Source organism: Aspergillus pseudodeflectus (assembly GCF_044049435.1).
Source record: "Aspergillus pseudodeflectus strain CBS 756.74 chromosome Unknown BJX68scaffold_2, whole genome shotgun sequence".
NCBI classification, from domain to species: domain Eukaryota; kingdom Fungi; phylum Ascomycota; class Eurotiomycetes; order Eurotiales; family Aspergillaceae; genus Aspergillus; species Aspergillus pseudodeflectus.
The window spans coordinates 1,054,049-1,075,697 of record NW_027263778.1 but is presented as its reverse complement, the minus strand read 5'-3'; the positions used below and the strand labels follow the sequence as shown (position 1 = coordinate 1,075,697).

Here is a 21,649-nt window from a genome sequence, read left to right as displayed (position 1 = left end):
CCATATATGAAGAATTGTACCATGGGTATGGAAAGCAAGGGTAAAGTCGAGCAATGATGAAACTTTAGGCCGGGGGATACGGTAAACCTTCCCACCGCCCGAGCTTTTCCGAGGGTATTCCGCGAGTCCGCAGCGAAATTTTCTTCCCCAGTCCAGCTTCAACCCTGCCAAATTCAATCCCTCTTCTTCTTCATACACGGGGGCTTGTTTGATTCTTTTGTTTGGATATAGGGTGCTTGCTTGTCTCAATTGCCCTTTCCTCTGTATATTATCCTTTTTAATCGCCTCTTTTTTCTCCCTTCCTATACTTCCGACTTTCTGTTGCTGTTATTTTTTATTGGCTGTCTTTGATAGCTCAATTGTTCCTGGCCTTCGCAACTCCCAATTGCTTCAATACAAACCAGCATCATGGCACAGACCAATGGCGAATTGGAGCACTCGAAAGGTTTGCTTCCACCAAGCTTCCCGGCAAGCACTCCAGCTCACCACGTAGCAGAGTCTCCAGAGCACATTGTCAACGGAAATCAGGAGGAAGCTCAGGAAGAAGATAGCACAGGTGGTATGTTTACCGGTGGCATTTTTTTGGTTTCGTTATATCTATTGAGACGGTCTTTAATCGCTAGCAGGCCTCTTTCAGATAACCGTGAAGCTTCCTCGTGAGCCGTACAGCATCTCGGTGACGGTACGTGTAGACGATTATAGGATCATCGAACTATTCCATCACAGGGCTAACTGCTACCCCGTCCAGGTGTCGAGCCAAGAGCAAGTCCAGGATGTCCGCCAATCCATCGTCGAGTTGCCCGATACCTTCCAGTACACCTGCTTTCATCTCGAATTCAACGGCAGCCGCATCAACGACTTTGTCGAACTATCCGAGGTCTCCGGTCTTCAAGCCGATTCGGAAATTGTCCTGGTGGAGGACCCATATACCGAAAAGGACGCTCGCTTGCATGTCGTTCGCATGAGGGAACTACTTGGTGCTGCTGGTGACAGAGTCGACACTCTGCACGGTGTCAGTGCTGGCTTGTCGCTCCACGACTCCATCGCCGCCGAAATCGTTGGAGAGGACTCGGAAAAGGAACATTCGTTGACCAAGTATGAGATTTCCGGCTCGTCGTCTCTAAAGACCATCCTCCCAAGGGCTGAGGCTCCTGCTCCGAAAACCATCAAATCCGTTTCACTATCACCCTGGAACCCACCCCCCTACCATCTCCGGCAGAAGGGTCACCTGCTTTATCTACAGGTGACAACCAATGAGGGAGAGCAATTCCAGATCACATCCCATGTCTCTGGATTCTTTGTCAACAAGTGCTCCAACAGCAAATTCGATCCTTTCCCCAAAACCGTTCCGAAGAATGGCAAAGCGCATTCGCTCCTCAATTTGATCTCACAACTTTCTCCTTCCTTTAACTCTTCTTTCCAGGCATTGCAAGAGTCTAACAACCAGAAAGATCTCCTGACTACCTTCCCCTTCCAGAACTCTATCCCGTGCAGTCCGTGGCTCGTCCCTCCTCCGTCCTCAAACGTCAACGCCCATCAGCCGGACATTACCCGTTCTCAGGAGAACTACCTAATCTCCGGTGTGGATAACGCCGAGACTCTCCGTGATTGGAATGAGGAGTTCCAGACGACCAAAGAATTGCCACGCGAGACTGTCCAAGACCGTGTTTTCCGAGAGCGACTTACGTCCAAGCTTTTTGCTGATTACAATGAAGCCGCTGCCCGCGGTGCTGTCTTGGTTGCTAGGGGTGAGGTTGCCCCTCTCAACCCTACCGAGGCCCAGGACGCGCAAATCTTCGTGTACAACAACATCTTTTACTCCTTTGGTGCTGATGGTGTCGGAACCTTTGCCTCCGAGGGTGGAGATGAGGCTGCGCGCGTAGCCGTTGGTAAGGATGTTCTAGGTATCAAGGCCGTCAACCAGCTCGACATCAATGGCTTGTTCACGCCGGGAACCATCGTGGTTGACTACATGGGCAAGCGCATTGTTGGGCAGAGCATTGTACCGGGTATCTTCAAACAGCGAGAGCCGGGTGAGCACCAGATCGACTATGGTGGTGTTGAGGGTAAAGATGTTGTCGCAACCCACCCCGATTTCGTCTCTGTATTCGAGAAGCTTTCCAAAGCTTTGAGAATCAAGAAGCACGCAGTCTGGGACAAGGAAAATCAGCGCCATGAGCTCGAGGGTAGTGTTGAGACTAAAGGCCTTCTCGGTACCGACGGCCGCAAATACGTTCTTGACCTCTATCGTGTTACTCCGCTTGATGTGGAGTGGCAGGAGGAAAGTGGCGACTCGTACCCACACCGAATGTCTGTTCTTAGGCTGGAGCTGGTTGAATCCTACTGGAGACATAAGATGAGCCAGTATGTCAAGGCGGAGGTGGAACGCCGCCGCAGCGCCAAGGCCGCTGAGCCCAAAGAACAGGAATCTGAAGAGGAGAACCAAGAGATAAGCGAAGAGAAGAGCGAAGAGAAGAGCGAAGAAGCTCTTGATCAGGAGCGTGTTGACATTTCTGGCTTCTCTCTTGCGCTCAACCCCGACGTCTTCAGTGGCCAGCTTCCTCAGACGGATGAAGAAAAGGAACAGTGGGCCAATGATGAAAAGGAAGTTCGCGAGGCGTGCGACTTTTTGCGTTCCAAGGTCATGCCAGAGCTCGTCCAAGACTTGCATGATGGCGACGTTGGTTTCCCCATGGATGGACAGTCTCTTAGCCAACTCCTGCACAAGCGAGGTATCAACATCCGCTATCTAGGCAAATTAGCTCAGCTGGCCAAGGAGAAGGGCTCCCGCCTTGACGCCCTCTCAACTCTTTTGGTACAAGAAATGGTCGCGCGTGCCTTCAAGCACATTGCCAACAAGTATCTGCGAAATGTTCCTGCTCCCTTCGCCGCGTCCTGTGTGGCCCACCTTCTCAACTGTCTCCTCGGCGCCGATGTCAACTCTGCGCCTCGTGCCGAGCTGGACTCGTCTCTTCGCGAGGTTTACCCAGAAGGAGACTTCTCCTTCGAGAAGGTCTCTCCTGCAGCTCTGCGTGCCGAGATTGAGAAGCAGGTCACTCTGAGGTATCGCTTCACCCTGGAGTCCGAATGGTTTGGCTCTCTACGAAACCTGCAACTCCTCCGTGATATCGCCATTAAGCTTGGCCTTCAGCTTGGTGCTCGTGAATTTGCTTTCACCAAGGCTGAGGCTGAAGCGCTCAAGAAGGCGGTTCCCGTCATCAACAACGTCAACGGTGCCGGTCAAGATGAGGGTAGAAAGAAGAAAAAGAAGACCGGCGACTCTGGTTCCCCCGCACGTGCTGCTGCTGCTTCTGCGGCCGCCGCACAGCAGACAGCCATGGTCACTTTTGTCCCCGACGATATCATCAACATTGTCCCCTTAGTCAAAGACGCCTCTCCACGGAGCTCGCTTGCCGAGGAGGCGCTGGAAGCAGGGCGCATCTCTCTCATGCAAAACCAGAAGCAGCTGGGCCAGGAGCTCATCCTGGAGTCCCTGTCTCTTCATGAACAGATCTACGGCATCCTTCATCCCGAGGTTGCCAAGCTGTACCACCAGCTGTCCATGCTCTACTATCAGACCGACGAAAAGGAAGCGGCTGTTGAGCTGGCTCGCAAGGCGGTCATTGTCACAGAGCGCACCCTTGGTGTTGATTCCGCTGACACTATCTTGAGCTATCTCAATCTCAGTCTCTTCGAGCACGCTTCTGGCAACACTAAGACTGCACTAGTCTACATCAAACACGCCATGGATCTGTGGAAGATTATCTATGGTGCCAACCACCCTGACTCCATCACCACTATGAACAACGCCGCGGTCATGCTTCAGCATCTGAAGCAGTATTCTGACTCTAGGAAGTGGTTCGAAGCTTCTCTGACTGTCTGCGAGTCGCTCTTTGGCAAGCAATCCATCAACACAGCAACCATCCTCTTCCAGCTAGCGCAGGCGTTGGCACTTGACCAAGACTCCAAGGGTGCTGTTGGTAAGATGCGCGATGCGTACAATATCTTCCTCAACCAGCTTGGCCCCGACGACAGGAATACCAAGGAGGCAGAGACCTGGCTCGAGCAGCTTACTCAAAATGCCGTCTCCATTGCTAAACACGCCAAGGACATCCAGGCCCGCCGCCTGCGCCGTATCAACATGAACACCCGATCGCTGGGAACAAAGGTTCAGCCTCAAGTTGGCCAGTCGGCAGCCGATGTTGCTGTTCCCAAGGAAGGGGGCAATGCTTCCATGGACTCTAGAAGCATTGATGAACTGTTGAAATTCATTGAAGGTGGTGACACCAGCTCTTCTTCGCGGACCAAGCAGAAGAAGCGTGCTGCTGCCAGCAACCCTAAGCTTCGTGGCTCGAAAAAGTCATCAGCCTAGGTCTTCTTTCCCTCTCTATTGCTTGTCTGGGGTAACTAAAACTATTGGTGTCCTTTTGTTTGCCTTACTTGACGGCCACGTACTATTATTCGACCCTTATTGGCAAGGTCACACATTGAATGAGCGAAATGCTGGGATATATTCTGTGTCTTTATCTTTCTTGTGTATCTCTTAGAAATCTCTCCTCCGCTGTTTGGTTATTTTGGCATGGATTGTTCATTGCGGGCAGTGCATAGCAGGCAAGGTCGGGATTTGCATGCTGTACTGGATTATCCTGATACTGTGTATTATATATGATTGACAACGGAGTCATGCATTCGAATGACATTACGTCCTACACTCGATGTCAAGGCCCTTTCCAAGGTTGTACTATTTCTCTGGCGGTGGATGAAATGGTTAAGCAGTCTGGATGCTGCTGACACACCATGAGCTATACCACTTTCGGCTCTTTGTCCCCATGTTTACATTTTCGACGACTCCATCAGTCTCGACGACTCTCGTTGTTCTTCCCCGCTCACGAAACTCTTCTCACCTGTATTTTATGCCTATATTGGCTTCTTGGATGCATTAAATCTTGAAAGCATCTTATTTTGACTTTCATATACCCTGTATTTTGAAGAATTTTGGTACCCTGCATAACCCTACGAGGCCCCATCGCGAGGCCGAGGCACGAGTTGGACGCTCAATGAATTCCCTCAGCGACTCAAGTATGACTTCTGCTTGCTGAACCGGCAATTCGTGTGCGAGGCTAATGGCGCTTTTCTACAGACTGAGAAAACTGGCGCAACATGGAAGATATCCGACCGACCGCGAAGTGGGCAAATCGCATGTTGCGCCCCTTAACATCTATATACCATCGATTAGAGAAACATCATGAAATTGTCACTAGTGTATTAATCTCAAAGGCGAAGGAGAAGGAAAAGTCCAGCGCAGCGCCCGATACCGATCGAACGCGTATCTCGTCGAAGGGGGTGCGGAACCGAGGGTGCAGTTATTCGGATGACGAAGAACCCAACGACCCAGCTTGGATACCCGGAAAGCTTGAGAAACGAAGGATCAGAAACAATTATTCGAGTCGGGGGCGTGGCGATGGAGCGCGGCGACGCAGTCGACTGCTGATTCAAAGTCCGGAACTGCCAAAGACACTTCCTGGCGCAATCGAGATCGCGACCCCGTTGATCACCGGCAAGCTCCGTGGCCACATGGTCGAGACCTCGCCTTCTACAAGGATTCACCTTCTTCATAATCAGATTCCGAGCGTGGATAACAGGACCTCGTCAGACCGTCGGAAGACGGGTCGAACGCACAATAGCAGTTTTCCGCCGTATCAAGGATCGTGGAGGGAGGTTTTGGATCGATCTGGGGACCCCGGGCTTGTGGATATTGCGCATTTACTCGATCGTATCTTCTTGAAGTTCTTGAAGACGACGCGGACAGGGCCTGGGGAAGCCGCAAGGGGGGCTCGATCGTTGCTATCAATGGCTGTGCGGCGTATTCCGGAGTTCATTGCTGAGGAGCAGAGAATACAGGATGATACGGATGAGGGCTGTGAGGTTGACATGTGCGATGCATATTTCACGGAGCTGGAGGCCTCTTATTCGCCGAGTGGTCATGGATGGCAGCCACTTCGTGAAGCTGTGCGCGCTCAGGGAATCTATCTGGTCTCCTGCATGATAGAGAACAAGTGGCTTACTTCTGCGGCTGCCTACCGGCTGCTGGAAGAGTGCTTATCGCAGGAAGAGTTCGACGCCTTCGAATCACTTATGACTATCTCCCTCAGAAAGATCGATAACTACCATTACCCAGCAGCCTTTGAGCTCCCGCGTCCGTCCAGCCATCGGGAAGACGCTATCCATATAATGGCGAGATACTATGCACAGTCTGCAAAACGACGCGCTTATGTGATGGAAGAACTATCAAAGCTTTTGATGCGGGGGGCCCTTCCTCCGGAGTGGATGGTGACTACGTTATGGAAGCGATGTGTGGATGGTGCGATCAAGTCGGTGTCGACAGAAGATTGCAATTACACGTCCGCCAGGCGACTAATCGAATCTGTCATTCTATCATCAGCCGGTATTTGCTCGACAGCTACTTCGAACGCGCTCTCTTCTCGTCATCAGTCACTCCTTGCAATTCGCTCCCGGGATACTAGAGCATTTGCGGCTCAACAGATACCAAGTCTGAGGAAGGACCAGAACTCATGTCCCATTCCTATCCAAGATGCCCTTAGCAACCTTACCGCCAGCCTGATTACGGCGCTTTGTGGTATGTGCATCGCCCGTTCGCAAGCGGCTGATACCCAAGAGCGATTGGCAGGAATCAAGACTCAGGATATTGTCAACTCCTTGTCCTCTGCTGTCCAGCGGACCGTCGCGAATGGTTTCGAGCCAGATGGACCAACCTTCCATCCCTTGCGCAAAGGATATGTGCTACTGGCAGACTGCACGCTGCAGTGTGGAAAAAGTGTCACAGCTGAGACTATCTACCATTCCGATCCTGTTTCAAGGCAAAACATAGAGGCGTTCACTCGATCATTAGCTAGCCGTCAAGATGTGGTCAAAGAGCTAGCGGGCGTTGTGTCACAGGTGTTTCATCACTCGGGGCACGCGCACGGGCAGGGCCCATCGCGGACGCCTCCAGAAATTCGGGCCAGGGTTTCGCACCTTGCTCAACTAGCCAATGCTCCAGGAGCTGCTTTGCTGCTAAGTACAGTTGCTGCAGAAGTTGCAATGAACTTTGCAGAAAAGAGCTTGGATCCGGATGACCACACCTGGGCCGTTGAGATCCAAGAGATGGCAGCCTCAGCTCAACAGGACGAAAGCTTGCACCACTCGTCCTCGGGTAGCAGTCAACAATACTCGAGCTTATATTTCTGGGAAGACAGTATCGGCGAGTGGGTTGCGAGGACGCCGGCGGCTAAACCCAGGGCTGTCACTGTGAATGTTGTTCCAAAACAACAAGCTGGGAGACGAGGCCGACCGCGAATCATCCCTTGCTCGACGGACAGCTCGTCTGCGAGTTCGGTTTGCTCGGAAAAGAGTATCTCCACTGTCACATCTTCCGCGCCATCTATCCCGAAAAAGCGATCTTTTGCGAGTCAAGATCCTAGTCCTCGGCCTTGGAAGAAAACGTATCACACGCGATCAATGGAGCAGAAAAGCGATTGGGTCAGCACCCCTGATCATTCACAGTGGACGCATTTGCTTGAAGCCACGGAGGTTCCGGTAGCCGCCCGCACCAGGACCCGACTGTCGCAAGGGGAGCATGCCAGAGCGGGAAATACTCCCGTGGGGCCAATCTCGAAGATTGAAGTCGTTATTATCAATAAAAACCCAAAGGCTCTACCACCGGGACCCTATACCGAGTCGAGCACGCGCCGGAGTACCCGTCATTTATCAATCCTTCCCAGGAAAAGCTACAGGCTTGCTCGGAGACGACAATCAGCACCGGCAGCAGTGACACAGAAGAGGACGATAATCCCCTGTTCAGAGGATGACGACAGTGACGATGAGCTTAGCTTTTTTTGATGATCATCAATAGCGAATTACGTGGATTTCTGTTTGAAGGGGGAGTCTTGGTATCAGGTTTTTGGAGTTCCCGTCCGGTCAATCGATACCCTTGGTATTTCTTTGTCTTTATTGGTCCGAGTTTTGTTTACTTTGAGTAGTGTTTTGTGCATTCTTCCTCTGAATATTCTTTTTTGTTTACTTCCAACAAGTCGCTAGGACTGCCCCGTTTTCAGAGGATCCAGTGTGATAACTCGTCTGCACCTCGCATTTCACGCGCAGTCAAGCGAGTGTTGGGACTCCGTAGTTAATATAATCAGTCGAGAGGGGATATTAAAGCCGTGCTTGAGCCGGGACCGGTGTCGACAGTAGATGAGTGGCTGACTCGAAAGCGAGAGCTGCAGTGGGACAGGTCACGGGCGTGCAGCGAAGAGGCAGAAGGCGATTCATGGGACAATTAACCTGTTTCATGGTCTCCGCTCCAAGCGTTTCATCGCTGCCCGCCCAGCCACTCATCGCCTGCATCGCCGCTGTCCTCTGCCACTGCTCTCCACGATCCAGCCGTGATTTGCCCCTCTGCCCATCATCTCGACAATCTTTGCTACCAGTCACTTCGCGCATCTCCGATCCCGCCAAGTCGCACCATGTCGTGGGTACGCGCGACTGGAGTCTGGGTCGAGGCGACTTTTCAGGGCCACTGAGGGTTTGCTCGTTTATATGCAATCTATTATTTCCTCCTTTGCTGCTTGGCGGTTTTTGGGCCTCTTTTCTTTCTCTCCTCTCTTGCGTCGGGCTGTTGACACCCGATTTTTGAAGAAGCTGGAAGTGCTGGTTCACCAACTCGCTCACATTCTTTTCGTTGCCCGCCAGCCCCTCTACGGTCGCTATCCTGAACCCCTGGAGATCCCCACGGACGATCAGTAGGAAAATCCCCAAGGCAGTGAGGAGCAGAGCAACTTCAGTCCTCCATCTCCCCTCGTTTTTACCCAAGCAAACCGACCGTGTCGATTGCTGTTAGGATTTTGTTTGATGGTGCTCTGAATTCCTTTGTTCTACGAAAGACAAGGATCACTGTCTCACACCACGACATTGTCTTGCCTTCCAGACGCTTTCTGATCGTTCTTTCCCTCACCTGCAGTTCTCTCATTCCTGTTTTCTCATGAGGCTCACGGTGGTGACTGCAAATACTCTCGTTTGATCATCTACATTCGTTTTTCTGGATACTTGTGTTGTTCGAAGCTGGTCTCGTCCACCATATCCTCAATTTCAACCCTAGCTGTTCTGGTATAGAGCTTTCTTCCTATTTGGTCGATAGCCATGCATTTTCTCCTTCTTTCCCTGTCCCTGGCTGGACATTCTCTCGCGGCACAACTCGAAGAGCGTGCTGGAGGCGGTCATGACGAGAATCCCTTTTATAACGCCTTAAATGATGACCTCGCCCGTTACTCCTTGCTAGCTCTCGGCTGCCTTGCGGCATTCATCTATGTCTGGAAGATGTGGTTTCGCCTCGCCGGGCACATGCGACGGCTGGCAAGCTTCAACAACGAGCGCCAACGCTATTTCGTACCTGCGCATCAGACCCTTGCGAAGATCAAGAACCATATCATCTACGCTCCGCTCTTCCGTAACCGGCACAACCGCGAGTTCCAGCTGTCTCGCGCTGTCAACATGGGAACGTTGCCTAGCCGTTTCCACTCGTTCATCATTGTTGGCATTATCGCCATGAATGTCACCCTCTGCGTGGTTACCGTCCCCTACAAGTCGGAACCCGACTCTGTTGCGGGTGTTATACTCAGCCGGACTGGCGTTATGGCGACTGTGAACTTGATCCCTCTTGTTCTCATGGCCGGTAGAAACAACCCATTGATCACCCTCCTCCAGGTGCCTTATGACACATTCAACTTGATCCACCGCTGGCTGGCAAGGATCGTCGTTTGTGAGGCACTTGCCCATACCGGTGCCTGGCTCATTCCGAAAATTCAAGAGAGTAAGTCGCCATTGCTTAACCTCTCATGTTGAAAGCGTGCCTAACTTGAGTAGATGGTTGGAATGCTCCTGCACAGTCATTTGCTCATAGCACTTTTATCCTGACTGGTTTTGTCGTAAGTTGGTCCGTGTATTGCTCTGTGCTTTGCTAACCTGTCCTAGGCTACTTGTGCCTTTTCAGCTCTTCTACTGCACTCCCCTTCAGCCATTCGTCATGCCTTCTATGAGACGTTCCTTCACCTACACATTGCCTTGGCAATCGTCTCGTTTGCTTTTCTGTGGGTTCATCTGGACGGACGGAATGCTCAAAACTTCCTGCTCGCCACTATTGTTCTCTGGGCGCTGGAGGTTAGTCTCGCTTCTTGTATGAGGATTCGACGTGAAGCTAATTGTTGACAGAGGTTTGCACGACTTGTGATCATTGTGTACCGCAATATCGGACGGGGTGCTACGACTGCTGTAGTTGAGGCGCTACCTGGTGATGCAATGAGAATCACCCTCAAGCTATCCCGCCCATGGACCTTTGAGCCCGGCCAACATTTGTACCTATATATTCCGGCGATTGGCTGGTGGATGTGCCACCCCTTTTCAGTCGGATGGAGCGACACGGAAGATGTTATGAGCGACGAGAAGAGCCTACCCATGAGCCACGGGGACATCTACGGGCCCCAAAAGACGACGATCTCTTTGCTCGTTCGCCGCAGAACTGGCTTCACCGACAAGCTTTTCCAGCGGGCCGTCAGTGCTGTCGACTGCCGAATCTCCTTGACGGCTTTCGCCGAGGGCCCCTACGGCAGCATCCACTCGATGGACTCGTATGGCTCGGTCCTTCTTTTCGCTGGAGGTGTTGGTATCACCCACCTGGTGCCATTCACTCGTCACCTTGTTCAAGGGTATGCGGACGGAACTGTGGCTGCACGCCGCGTCACTCTGGTCTGGATTATCCAATCTCCGGAACATTTGGAGTGGATCCGGCCGTGGATGACCAGCATCCTGGCTATGAACCGCCGCCGCGAAGTCCTCCGGATAATGCTCTTTATCACCCGACCCCGCAATACCAAGGAGATTCAGAGCCCAAGTGCTACCGTGCAGATGTTCCCTGGGCGACCCAACGTTGACACGTTAGTCGGTATGGAGGTCGAGAATCAAGTCGGAGCGATGGGTGTCTTGGTTTGCGGCAATGGCAGCTTGAGCGACGATGTCCGACGCGTCTGTCGAAAACGGCAAGACCGCACCCAGATTGATTTCATTGAGGAGAGTTTCACCTGGTAGACTTTGGCTAGGCATGAGCCCATATTTATCTATCTACCTTTGATCGGACGTGTTTCGTATGATGCGAGGCTTTGGTTTGTTTGGAGCGCTTGGAAGATTATCTATCAGAGATATAGAAGGGAGTCAAGAGACGGTTTCATTCACTGTAGATATTTTAATTTCAGAACTTGTCCATGGCTCCTCTTCTCGTTCTTTCCATCAATTGCTTTATGGTAAGATTTCCGATCTCCGCCAATTATTCAATACCCTCCGACAGTTCGGTTCAACGTTTGGGGCGCTTAGAAATCAGCTTGTGTGGGGCAGTAGAAAGAAACCGATGGCATCATTACTTAGAGCCACAGGGACCCCGGGCCTGCACCACCTTCCATTAATAATAGCGGTAGGTTCGTCCAGATGAGCGGGGTCAGATTACCTGCTCGTAAAGTCTATAAAGGTTGCCTTTCCAACTTCTGCCACTTTAATCTTCTTCAACATCAACAATTACCCCCTTCATCTCATCTCCGTCGATTATTCTCTTCTTCTTCACCCATCATGAGCAACCGTCCTGATATCACGCTGTACACAGCGCAAACCCCAAACGGGATTAAAATCTCCATTGCGTTGGAGGAACTAGGGTATGTCGCTGCTCCTGTCACCTCTACCAGTACTATCCTACCGCAATTTTGACAGCTAACACAAACTATAGACTCCCATACAAAGTCGAGAAGATTGATATTAGCAAGAACACCCAGAAGGAACCGTATGTCCCTACATCTATTGCTCCTTCCTCCACATTATATCTTCTCCGAGATTGCTCCTTCCCAAACCTCAACTAACAAAATCATAGCTGGTTCCTCGAGATAAACCCCAACGGCCGCATCCCCGCTATAACAGACACCTTCTCAGACGGCCAAAAGATCCGCCTCTTCGAATCCGGCGGCATTCTCACTTACCTTGCCGAGCAATACGACAAAGACTACAAAATCTCATACCCGCGCGGAACCCGCGAATACTACGAAACCATCAACTGGCTGTACTTCCAAAACGCCGGAGTCGGTCCTATGCAAGGCCAGGCGAACCATTTCTCGCGGTACGCGCCAGAGCGCATCGAATACGGAGTGAACCGGTACGTCAATGAGACGAGGCGGCTGTACAGCGTGCTCGATAAGCATCTCTCCGAGTCGAAGAGTGGGTATCTCGTCGGGGATCACATTACCATTGCGGATATTTCGCATTGGGGATGGGTTGCTGCTGCCGGGTGGGCTGGGATTGATATTGAGGAGTTTCCCCATCTGAAGGCTTGGGAGGAGAGATTGGCGGCTAGGGAGGGTGTCGAGAAGGGGAGGCATGTGCCTACTCCTCACACTATCAAGGAGCTGTTGAAGGATCAGAAGAAGCAGGAGGAGGAAGCCGCCAAGGCGAGGGCTTGGATCCAGGAGGGGATGAAGGGGGATGCTGCTAAGTAGTTGGCCTGGACTGCATTATTATTAAATGGGTCTGACGGATACAGAATATGAAATATAATGTTTGATGAATGACAACGCTACCTATGCCAAAGATGCATCTATCTTGTTCTTCCTAAAATCCATTATTATGTGGTTTTAGCTGCATTATGTGGTTTTAGCATTATTAATCCATTATTATGTGGTTTTAGCTGCTATGCTTTTGTATCTTCTCGAGCTTGGCGGCGTCCTCGTTAGCCGGCTAATCAGTGTGACTCCCCGTGTGACCTCTCCGTCTTGCCTGGTGCTCGTAGACGCCCATCTCAATGTCGTTTTCCACAGGCATCGATGCCGATCCCTCTGCAGGAAGTAAAACCCCGCCTCCTTCGCCTGACTGCTGAGGCTCTTCAGAGCGGGGTGTATGTCCATAGACTCCACCAACACTTTCCATTGTAAACGGACTTGCCGTAGGCCCATCCAGTACCGAGAGTTCCTCCTGGGTGAACCAACGAGGAAGCAGGAACGAGCGCACCGGAATGAGAAACAAAATGATGACAGGGAACCCAATAGCGGCAATAGTCTGCGTAATGGCGAAAGTGCCACCGAATCCAATAAGCTCCAGTATAACAAAGGCCCAAATAGCAGAGCGTCGTTCCAGCCCTTTCAGAGGATCGGACCGAGGAGTGAGGTCCCGATCCTGGGCCAGGAAGATCAGCTTTTGGGTGATGCCGTTACCCTGTAGCGCTTGGACACCCATGACGAAGAAAAGGCCAGCCATGACACCTTGTGGAATCAGATGGAGGACAATTAGCAGGGGTCCAGTCATGGTACCAAGCGTCAAGAGTCCTTGTGCCAGATTGCTGACGCGCTGCTCAACGACGTGGTCAGTGATGCGGATGGTTTTTCCCTTGTTCGTGTCATCTTCGTCCGCAACATTTCGAGTAACGCAAAGTGCAGCAGTATGGAACGGTGCTTGCGGGATGAGGCCGTTGGGGAATGGGATGCCGAGAATGCCGGCAATGAACGTGGTAAGCCCTAAAAGCCAAATATCCCAGTGGAACCCCGCTGGTTTGCGGAGGGGAAACTCTGTTCCTTGCGCAATGAGAGACGACACTACGCGCTTGTTAGTCATGAATTGAGAGCCTAAAGGCGGGCGTACCTACCATTGTGGTCAAAGTAAAACAAAATGGTAAGGAGCAAAGCAAATGGGATGGCGAGGAAAATATCACCAACGTCAATATCCCAGAAATGAACCAACCATCCACGATCAGCAGTGGGAAAGAAGGCCTTGGTTGTAGGTAGTGTCGCAACCTCGACATTTCGCATGTGTCCAATGTGCACGAACCCAGTAAAGAAGACAATTGTCAGAGGCGTGCCGTAGTCCTCTAAGAACTTACGTACGTATCTCTGGAACAGATTACTATTCCCGAGTTCGCCACAAATCCAAGCAGCCATAAGGACGAGTAAAGCCACCATGATGCTCAAATAGGCAGATGTCTCTCCAGCAAATCCCCACTGCCTTGTCAGTACCTGGATTCCTTTCTGTAGGTAAATAAACGCGACATAAAACCCGAAAATATCACAGGAAAACCGCGTGACGTAAGTTAAGGCATTGCAAGCGTTAGTTATGGCAAGTATCCAATGCATAATGAGGGACCAGCTAGAAGAGGTTAGTCGAAGACAGTTATGAAGAAAAGTAGAAAACTCACATTCCAATCCAACACATAAAGGCAAGGTAAGGTGTTCCCCGCGGCGAGATAATGTCGTACACCGTGTAGTTGAAAACGGTAATCGGACCTGTTGAACTAAGTCATGCTGTTCCATAGTCTTGAAGCAGAGCTCAGAACATACCAGTAACGCCAACAATCACGAGTGGCTGAGCTGCGAAAAGAGAGAACACTACAGCCCCCAAGACCGAGGCTAGAAGCACCTCGTTGACACCATAACTTTGACGAGTCTTTTCAAACATATCAAGAGAGAAAGCCAAAGCCGGCAGGATGCTAGAGCTCCATGTTAGAGATCTCCGAGAGCAACAAGAGTTGACCGAAGGTCGAAAGATGAAGTGGCCAACATACTTTGCGAAATACATGTATATAGTTGCAGGAACAACGCGATAGTCCCAGGCATCAGCCCAATCACTCCAATAATAAGGTGCGCGACGCTTAACATCGTCTATCATGCCGCGGAAGAAGCGAATGCGCCACCATTTTGCGTCGCTCGTGCTCTCTTCACGTGGAGTTTGATTTCTCCCGGCTGAGGACACGGAAGCTCTGGTCCGATCATGAGAAGCACCCTCAGGCTGTGCCCTTCCAGCCGTCGCAGACGATCGACGAGAAAAGAGCTTTGACGGTGACCGCCAGGATCTTCGCTGTGATTGCAACGAAGCTGGTGGAGATGGAGAAGCGTGAAAATTGGGTCCCGGAGAAATATGCATAGACCCATGAGACGAAGTGGCCCTACTATGTGTTTCCATCACGAGGTCGTACAAAACCTGCGGAAGCTTGCGACTCAACTGCGGAACACAAACTCGTCCCGTAGAGGATATCTGAGGACGTCTAATTTATCACAGAGAAAAAAAAGAGCAAGGATGGACGGCAATTCTGAGTGCCAGTATCTAAGAAAGCGAAGATAAAATGACCCGTTAATAAGACAACAGAGGGCTGACTGTCTCGAAAACGCCACCGTTGAAGGATGAGAGAACTCGAAGCGGAGCAAGTCGAGCATTAGTGCCTGAGGCAACGACTTTACCCCAACATTTTCCCATCGGAGCGAACTACATGTACTTGAGACCCTCTAGGCAGTAGGAAAGAACCCTACATTACGAGAAATAGCGTATCGCATGCAGATACAGGTCAATAGAATATATTCAACCGAGATATGGTCAAGTTAGTACTAAAGGTTAGTTGTACGAAACAAAGCCACAGAAAAATGAAATTATACCAATTGCCCGCAGAATAAAGAATACGATAACGCGCCTCCGTTTGTCTGTTTTTATTTTATGAGTCCGTCCTCTTCCTTACCAGTTTGCAGACGCTCTGGTAATCACCAGGTTTCGCGACAGCTCATCGACTAAGCTGGGGGAGGAGGTGGCGGCGGCTGGTCACTCGGAGGCTGCAAATGACGTTAGTATCGAATGGCACTTAGAAGTTGTTTGGGGAAAAACGTACCGGAGGAGGAGGCCCTTCGCCAGGAGGTGGCGGAGGTGGACTAACACCGGCACCGTAGTACATCGAAGGCATGCCGGGTGGTGGAGGAGGGGCGCCAAGGCCAGGAGGAGCAGCGCCTGGAGCACCCATACCAGGCGCAGGTGGGGGATACGAGGGATATCCTCCATATCCATAAGCGGCCTGTCCGGGCGCAGCAGGGGCGGCTTGCTGTTGCCAAGGTGCGGCAGATCCAGGAGCACCATAACCTCCAGAGGCGCCATATCCGTAATCGTTGCCGCCACGACCCTGAGAAGCCCATGGGGCGGCGGAACCGTTATCACGAGGGGCATAGTCGTCACGGCGACTGTCGCGCGGGCCACGTTGCTGCCAGGGAGCTACATCGCCAGGAGGGGGAGGGCGTTGCCAAGGCTTCATGTCGCGGTCATCGTAACCTTGGTCGGGACCAGCCTCAATACGGCGAGGAGGTTGGCCGTCTGGCCCAGGGCCACCACCAGACAATTCTTGCATGAGTTGCTGAATGACATTAGTGTGGATCTAACAAGGGGAAGAGGGGAAAAGCTTACCTCCATCTCTCTGTCAACAGCATCGCCACCGCCAATAGCTTTGCGGCCACCGAAGCCGCCTTGGTTGTTGCGCCAGTCGCTTCCTCTTTGGCGGTCGGGACAATCACGAGCCATATGGCCCGCGTTACCGCAGACACGACAGATGATGTTCGCAGTGAAGTTGCGCTGCTCGGGGCAGTCATATTTGCGATGCCCGATTTGACCGCCTAATGCACATTAGTATTTATCCATCAGAACAGAATATGTACTTACAATTCTGGCAAGCCTGGTTCTCATCGTCACGAAGAGTACCGTTGAGAGCGGCCAGCTCACGAAGTTGGTTTCTCTTGAGTTCGTTCTGGCCTTCTGGAATAGAGGCAGCCTGTTTGTCTCAGTTGAGGAACGTTCTCAAGAAAGCGAGGAAGAATGCTTACCGTCTCAATAACGTTGTGCACAAGTTTCTTGGCTTTGTTAACCTTCTCTTCAGTATCTGCCATGATCAAACAATGAAGATCCTCTTCCTGGTTGCTAGCGTGAGCGGCGTCAGATCGGCCTTTTCCTTCCTTGACAGAGCCTTTGCCTCGAATAGCTATCTTGGCACCGGACTCCGACTCCATCTTCTTCAGGGTGTTTCCACGAGGACCTATGAGTAAGCCAACTTTGAAAGGTAGCAAGAGCTAAGTGTTAGTTTGGTGTATTCCCCTGGGTTTCTTGGTAGATAAAACAAATGCAACATTAAGCAGTAAATCAGGGGTTAGCAAGAAGCGAGCCGAGAAAGCATCGCTGAGCAGCAATGTTTAATCGTGCGCTCGGCTCGAGCAGAGATGTGTGCAAAACGGTTAGGAGTTAGAGGGTTAGTTATCATACTGAAGTTAATCTCTGGATAATCATTCACTGGCACATAGACCTTCTCTTGGGTCTTGGTGGGACGCCTGTAGTCAGAAGGTGGGTGATAGTTAGGGATGGTCTTCATGGCTTTTTCCACCAGTTTATGACGCTCATCCTCGAGGCGCTTGCGGTAGCGGTATTCTCTGGTGTTAACACGTCTTCCAAAGTTATCGTACTGCGGCGGTGGAGAAGGTGACCTAGAAAGAGAAGGCTTGTTAGCATCATCGGAGCGAGAAATTGAACCCAAATAACAAGTAGAGACTGACCTGTCGCCATCCGCGGGGACAACGTCGTTGATCCTGAGCTTTTGGCTGATTTCCTCGATACGCAGATGAAGAGTATAAGCCTCAAGCTGCTCTGTGGTGAAGTTGGCCATGATCATCGTGGGCAAGCCCATGAGGCCGGCGGCTTTGTTCTCCTGAGCATCGCCCCATCGATTGCGCTTCTTGCGTCTTTTCACGCCGTCGGCTGGAGGATCGGCTGCGAGAATATTCGTTAGTATACAGAATATGAGAGTAGAAAGGGGAAATAACTGAACGTACCCCGAACAGGACTTCTACCACGCTGATCCCCAACGGCGGACGCAGGAGTCGCTGTGCGACTATCCTCTTCCTCACCACCAAACCGTCTCTTCCCCAGGGGAATGTTGTTGGAACCTGTGATACCTTGGTTGCGCCACGCCATCTTCTCTATGTTTGAGATAGATGTAAAAGTTGAGCTGTTGGATAAGTGAAAACAGCTGGTTCAATCGAGACAAAGACTGAACGAGAGGACGAGTGTATTGGATGTGGCAAGCCTGATTGCCACGTGACTCGACTAGTCTCCGGCGATAACACGCCCAGGCGCAAATCGCCAGTCACCGCCTCAGCGGTCACCGTTCAACTTTTTTTTTCTGCCGAGAAAATCAAGAAAGAAACTCGACATCAAGATACAAGATGGGGCCCTCATCACTTTCAGGGTCTATATCGAGGGAATCCTCGGTATTGCCTGATGCTTCAGATGCTGGAAATGATCTAGACCAGAACCAATCTCAAGCGCGTGCTTCCAAGCGTCGGCGTTTATCGGTTTCCTCAAACGATTCATATACCGCAGCACCCACACCAGCACCACTCCCTTCCCTCTCACGAATCAAGAAAAAGGCGCCCAGAGGCACAACGACCGAAAGCAAAGAAGATAATCCCGTTCTGATTAAGGATGCGTTGGAGATTGGGTTAAATGCTGAGGAGTCTTCGTTCAAAAGGCTCAATGTTGCGCCATGGCTGGTTGGTTCATTGACGACGATGGCCGTTCGCAAACCGACGGCCATTCAAAGGGCGTGTATTCCTGAGATTCTGAAGGGGAGGGACTGCATTGGAGGCAGTCGTACAGGTTCAGGAAAGACGATTGCATTTGCGGTGCCAATGTTGCAGAAATGGGCAGAGGATCCGTTTGGTATTTTCGGGGTTGTCTTGACGCCTACGCGGTATGTACCTTTTGCAGTATATTTTTTAACGGGCCACGACTAAGTCGTGATACAGTGAGCTCGCACTACAGATATTTGAACAGCTCAAGGCTATTTCCGCTCCACAAAGCATGAAACCCATCCTTATCACCGGGGGAACGGACATGCGCTCGCAGGCACTCGAACTCTCACGGCGGCCTCACGTTGTTGTAGCCACCCCAGGCCGTCTGGCAGATCATATCAATACATCCGGCGCAGACACAGTCGCAGGGTTAAAAAGAGTCCGCATGGTCGTTCTCGACGAAGCCGACCGCCTCCTTTCTCCAGGGCAAGGCAGCATGCTCCCAGACGTCGAAACATGTCTCTCGGCCCTCCCTCCCTCATCCGAGCGTCAAACCCTCCTCTTCACCGCAACCCTTACCCCCGAAGTACACGCCCTGAAATCCATGCCCCAAACCCATGGCAAACCGCCGATTTTCGTCACCGAGATCTCCTCTGAATCAAAAGACTCCATCCCGCCAACCCTCAAACAAACCTATGTTCAAGTCCCACTCACTCACCGCGAAGCTTTCCTCCATGTCCTTTTATCAACCGAGTCCAACATAACAAAACCAGCAATAATTTTCTGCAATACGACCAAGACAGCAGATCTGCTCGAGCGCATGCTTCGTTCGCTCAGCCACCGCGTCACATCTCTGCACAGCGGCCTCCCGCAGTCCGAGCGAAATTCAAACCTAGCGCGCTTCCGAGCGTCTGCTGCCCGCCTCCTCGTCGCCACGGATGTCGCATCCCGTGGTCTTGATATTCCCTCTGTCAGTTTAGTTGTGAACTTTGACGTGCCCCGCAATCCGGACGACTATGTTCACCGTGTTGGTCGTACCGCTCGTGCGGGGAGAAGTGGTGAAGCAGTCACACTGGTGGGACAGCGCGATGTACAGCTTGTTCTTGCGATCGAGGAACGTGTGGGCAGGAAGATGGTGGAGTATGAGGAGGAAGGTGTCAACATTGAGACTAGGGTCGCTAAGGGCTCAATGTTGAAGGAGGTTGGGGCGGCGAAGAGGGAAGCGATGGTGGAAATTGATGAGGGTAGGGATGTGTTGGGTAGAAAGAAGAATAAGCTGAAGAAGGTGCGGTAGTTTGATGCACACTAGTAGAGTAGATTGGCTTCCACTGCCAATACTATCATTACTTAGAACTATCCAGAATTTTGGAAATATGTACTTTGGATCTACCGCCACGGTATATTTGCCTATCACTTCAGAGTCTACTACTAGAGGCAGTAACTGACTTTGCTCTGCCCAGGCCGATGCGCCATGTCATGCCCCAGCCTATAAATAATATCGAAAGCCCAGTCCATACATTTGATATACAACAAGCTCCAAAACGCCAAGCCCTCCCAAAATCTAACAGTCCGGCTTTTCGTAGCCCGAACTACCTGCACCACTATTTGGAGTGGTGCCCATGAGCTTAAGCAGCCCGTCCACCGCATCGCCATCACCCTCGTGTCCACTGCGCTGCGAAGAGGGCGATGTATCCTCCGCTGTTTTCTGTGGTGACTGGCAATTCAGTCTACCACTTTGCGCGGTCGTTGCTGGATTAGATTTGTATGTAGGGCTGCTCAGGAGCATCTGCGATGGAGATGCTGCGTGCTGATCTTGTTGGAACGTATTCTGCGTGGGAGTCACCTCTCCGTCTCCGGCCCCAGCCGGTTCTTGAACGTGGTGTAATCGGGAGATTTGTGCGCGCGGTGTGGATAGCATCTGATCATCATCGTCATCGTCCTCGTCATCGTCCTCTTTTCCAGTACCATATTTCTGTTCGAGATGTTGTTGTATTCCTGATCCTGATAATCGTGGGTATTTCCGGCTATGAGCCTCCAGTTCTGACACTCTTCGGTCGAATTGGGGATCTCGAACATGGCGCATGGCATTTTGAAGTCTATTTCGAAGAAGGGTTGCTTTCTGTATTGCATTAGCATCCGGGATCCTGATCAACGATGTTGAGGTGATATGTACTTCTTTTATAAATTGCTTGCGTGTGTCGGGGTCCGAGGGGACAGATTGTATAGAAATCGGTTGTGCTTCGCTGAATGGGTTTCCAGCGTAGGAAGATGTATCTATTTGAGGGAGTGGTTTTTCTGTTTGTTCATCTAGGTTCATCACGTCGGATGTTGGCTGTATGTATATGTTAGCTCAACGGGTTGTCTACAATAGCAAATAGATCCAGGATAAGGCAGAACCAGGGAGATCCTGGTATCTTCTTGCAACAATCAGCAGCTCACTTACGCGGACTTCCCCGTCTGCGGCCAATTGTTCAAATATCCCATGCTGGGCAGGCGCCACTGCTGCTGGTACCCGCGTCTCCACGCGCTGGAAACGTAGTAAACCGCGCGCATCATTTCCAAGTTTCTCATCTACTTGTCCAATAGGTCGCTTCTGCGCGATAAAAGAAGGCGACGGGAGTAGTTTCTTTGGGGACGAAGAGTCGACAGGGGCTCGTTTTACAGGCGAACGTGCGGCGGGCGAGAGACACGCGTTGACATTCTTTTCTCCGAGTATTCGCCGGCTGTCCTTGAGCGGGCTGGTGTGGATAGAGGTTTGGGACATCGTAGAGATCCTTCCAGGCACGTTGGATTGGGTTTGAGAGGCGAGAGTAGTGAAGGATGCGCGCGTGTAGGTACTAACGGGTGAGGGATGAATGATTAAATCGGCGGAGAATCCACGGCAATTGCCGACGGAGAGACGGAGTAGGAGTGAAGAAATGTAGTATATTTGTAAAGCACTATATCAGGAGAGGAGCACCGTGCGATTGATGTGAGGAGGAAATTGGTGAGGGAAAGAGAGAGGATGTTGTTGACGCGTGTGGGAAAGTCCGCGGCAAGGTGAAGCCGTATACAAAGTGGATAGTAGCGCGATCTCCCACGCGTCGAGCACTCCACAATCTGAGTTCACCACGTTGAATCAAGGGACGGCAACTGATTACAAAATAATGTATTATCGGATAGAATAAGAGTAAACGTCCATCATTCTTTCTACTTATCAAACGTGGTATAGG

The 21,649-nt window shown here is 51.3% G+C and overlaps 9 protein-coding genes across 9 annotated transcripts; 5 read left to right on the top strand and 4 right to left on the bottom strand.

The window, feature by feature from the left end:
- The first annotated feature begins 88 nt into the window (after positions 1-88).
- BJX68DRAFT_85586 (translation initiation factor 3 subunit CLU1) lies at positions 89-4,448 on the top strand. Its single transcript, XM_071049882.1, has 3 exons — positions 89-559; positions 627-682; positions 749-4,448. Exons 1-3 carry the CDS (start codon positions 409-411, stop codon positions 4,370-4,372), a joined length of 3,831 nt encoding a protein of 1,276 aa, XP_070905129.1. The 5' UTR covers positions 89-408; the 3' UTR covers positions 4,373-4,448.
- Positions 4,449-4,783: 335 nt separating this feature from the next.
- BJX68DRAFT_85554 (uncharacterized protein) lies at positions 4,784-8,113 on the top strand. The gene is made up of 2 exons (XM_071049880.1): positions 4,784-5,079; positions 5,141-8,113. Exon 2 carries the CDS (start codon positions 5,161-5,163, stop codon positions 7,897-7,899), a length of 2,739 nt encoding a protein of 912 aa, XP_070905128.1. The 5' UTR covers positions 4,784-5,079; positions 5,141-5,160; the 3' UTR covers positions 7,900-8,113.
- Positions 8,114-8,944: 831 nt separating this feature from the next.
- Positions 8,945-11,223, top strand: BJX68DRAFT_85530 (ferric reductase family protein). The gene is made up of 4 exons (XM_071049879.1): positions 8,945-9,865; positions 9,919-9,980; positions 10,027-10,212; positions 10,264-11,223. Exons 1-4 carry the CDS (start codon positions 9,196-9,198, stop codon positions 11,134-11,136), a joined length of 1,791 nt encoding a protein of 596 aa, XP_070905127.1. The 5' UTR covers positions 8,945-9,195; the 3' UTR covers positions 11,137-11,223.
- Positions 11,224-11,483: 260 nt separating this feature from the next.
- On the top strand, positions 11,484-12,773 carry BJX68DRAFT_225223 (glutathione S-transferase family protein). The gene is made up of 4 exons (XM_071038363.1): positions 11,484-11,750; positions 11,822-11,875; positions 11,963-12,577; positions 12,626-12,773. The coding sequence occupies exons 1-4, from the start codon at positions 11,530-11,532 to the stop codon at positions 12,630-12,632; spliced, it is 897 nt and encodes a 298-aa protein (XP_070905126.1). The 5' UTR covers positions 11,484-11,529; the 3' UTR covers positions 12,633-12,773.
- On the bottom strand, positions 12,698-15,222 carry BJX68DRAFT_225221 (anion exchange family protein). The gene is made up of 5 exons (XM_071038362.1): positions 14,633-15,222; positions 14,409-14,557; positions 14,267-14,354; positions 13,721-14,217; positions 12,698-13,670 (listed from the first exon to the last, which is right to left on the bottom strand). Exons 1-5 carry the CDS (start codon positions 15,028-15,030, stop codon positions 12,820-12,822), a joined length of 1,983 nt encoding a protein of 660 aa, XP_070905125.1. The 5' UTR covers positions 15,031-15,222; the 3' UTR covers positions 12,698-12,819.
- Positions 15,223-15,294: 72 nt separating this feature from the next.
- BJX68DRAFT_85417 (uncharacterized protein) lies at positions 15,295-16,390 on the bottom strand. The gene is made up of 2 exons (XM_071049876.1): positions 15,725-16,390; positions 15,295-15,668 (listed from the first exon to the last, which is right to left on the bottom strand). The coding sequence occupies exons 1-2, from the start codon at positions 16,229-16,231 to the stop codon at positions 15,627-15,629; spliced, it is 549 nt and encodes a 182-aa protein (XP_070905124.1). The 5' UTR covers positions 16,232-16,390; the 3' UTR covers positions 15,295-15,626.
- Positions 16,307-17,972, bottom strand: BJX68DRAFT_85408 (eukaryotic type KH-domain (KH-domain type I)). Its single transcript, XM_071049875.1, has 5 exons — positions 17,697-17,972; positions 17,421-17,634; positions 17,134-17,351; positions 16,701-16,924; positions 16,307-16,648 (listed from the first exon to the last, which is right to left on the bottom strand). Exons 1-5 carry the CDS (start codon positions 17,836-17,838, stop codon positions 16,511-16,513), a joined length of 936 nt encoding a protein of 311 aa, XP_070905123.1. The 5' UTR covers positions 17,839-17,972; the 3' UTR covers positions 16,307-16,510.
- A 56-nt stretch (positions 17,973-18,028) lies between these two features.
- Positions 18,029-19,835, top strand: dbp8 (ATP-dependent RNA helicase DBP8). Its single transcript, XM_071038361.1, has 2 exons — positions 18,029-18,616; positions 18,672-19,835. Exons 1-2 carry the CDS (start codon positions 18,090-18,092, stop codon positions 19,729-19,731), a joined length of 1,587 nt encoding a protein of 528 aa, XP_070905122.1. The 5' UTR covers positions 18,029-18,089; the 3' UTR covers positions 19,732-19,835.
- Positions 19,816-21,443, bottom strand: BJX68DRAFT_225214 (uncharacterized protein). The gene is made up of 3 exons (XM_071038360.1): positions 20,881-21,443; positions 20,611-20,769; positions 19,816-20,556 (listed from the first exon to the last, which is right to left on the bottom strand). The coding sequence occupies exons 1-3, from the start codon at positions 21,199-21,201 to the stop codon at positions 19,999-20,001; spliced, it is 1,038 nt and encodes a 345-aa protein (XP_070905121.1). The 5' UTR covers positions 21,202-21,443; the 3' UTR covers positions 19,816-19,998.
- Positions 21,444-21,649: the final 206 nt, after the last annotated feature.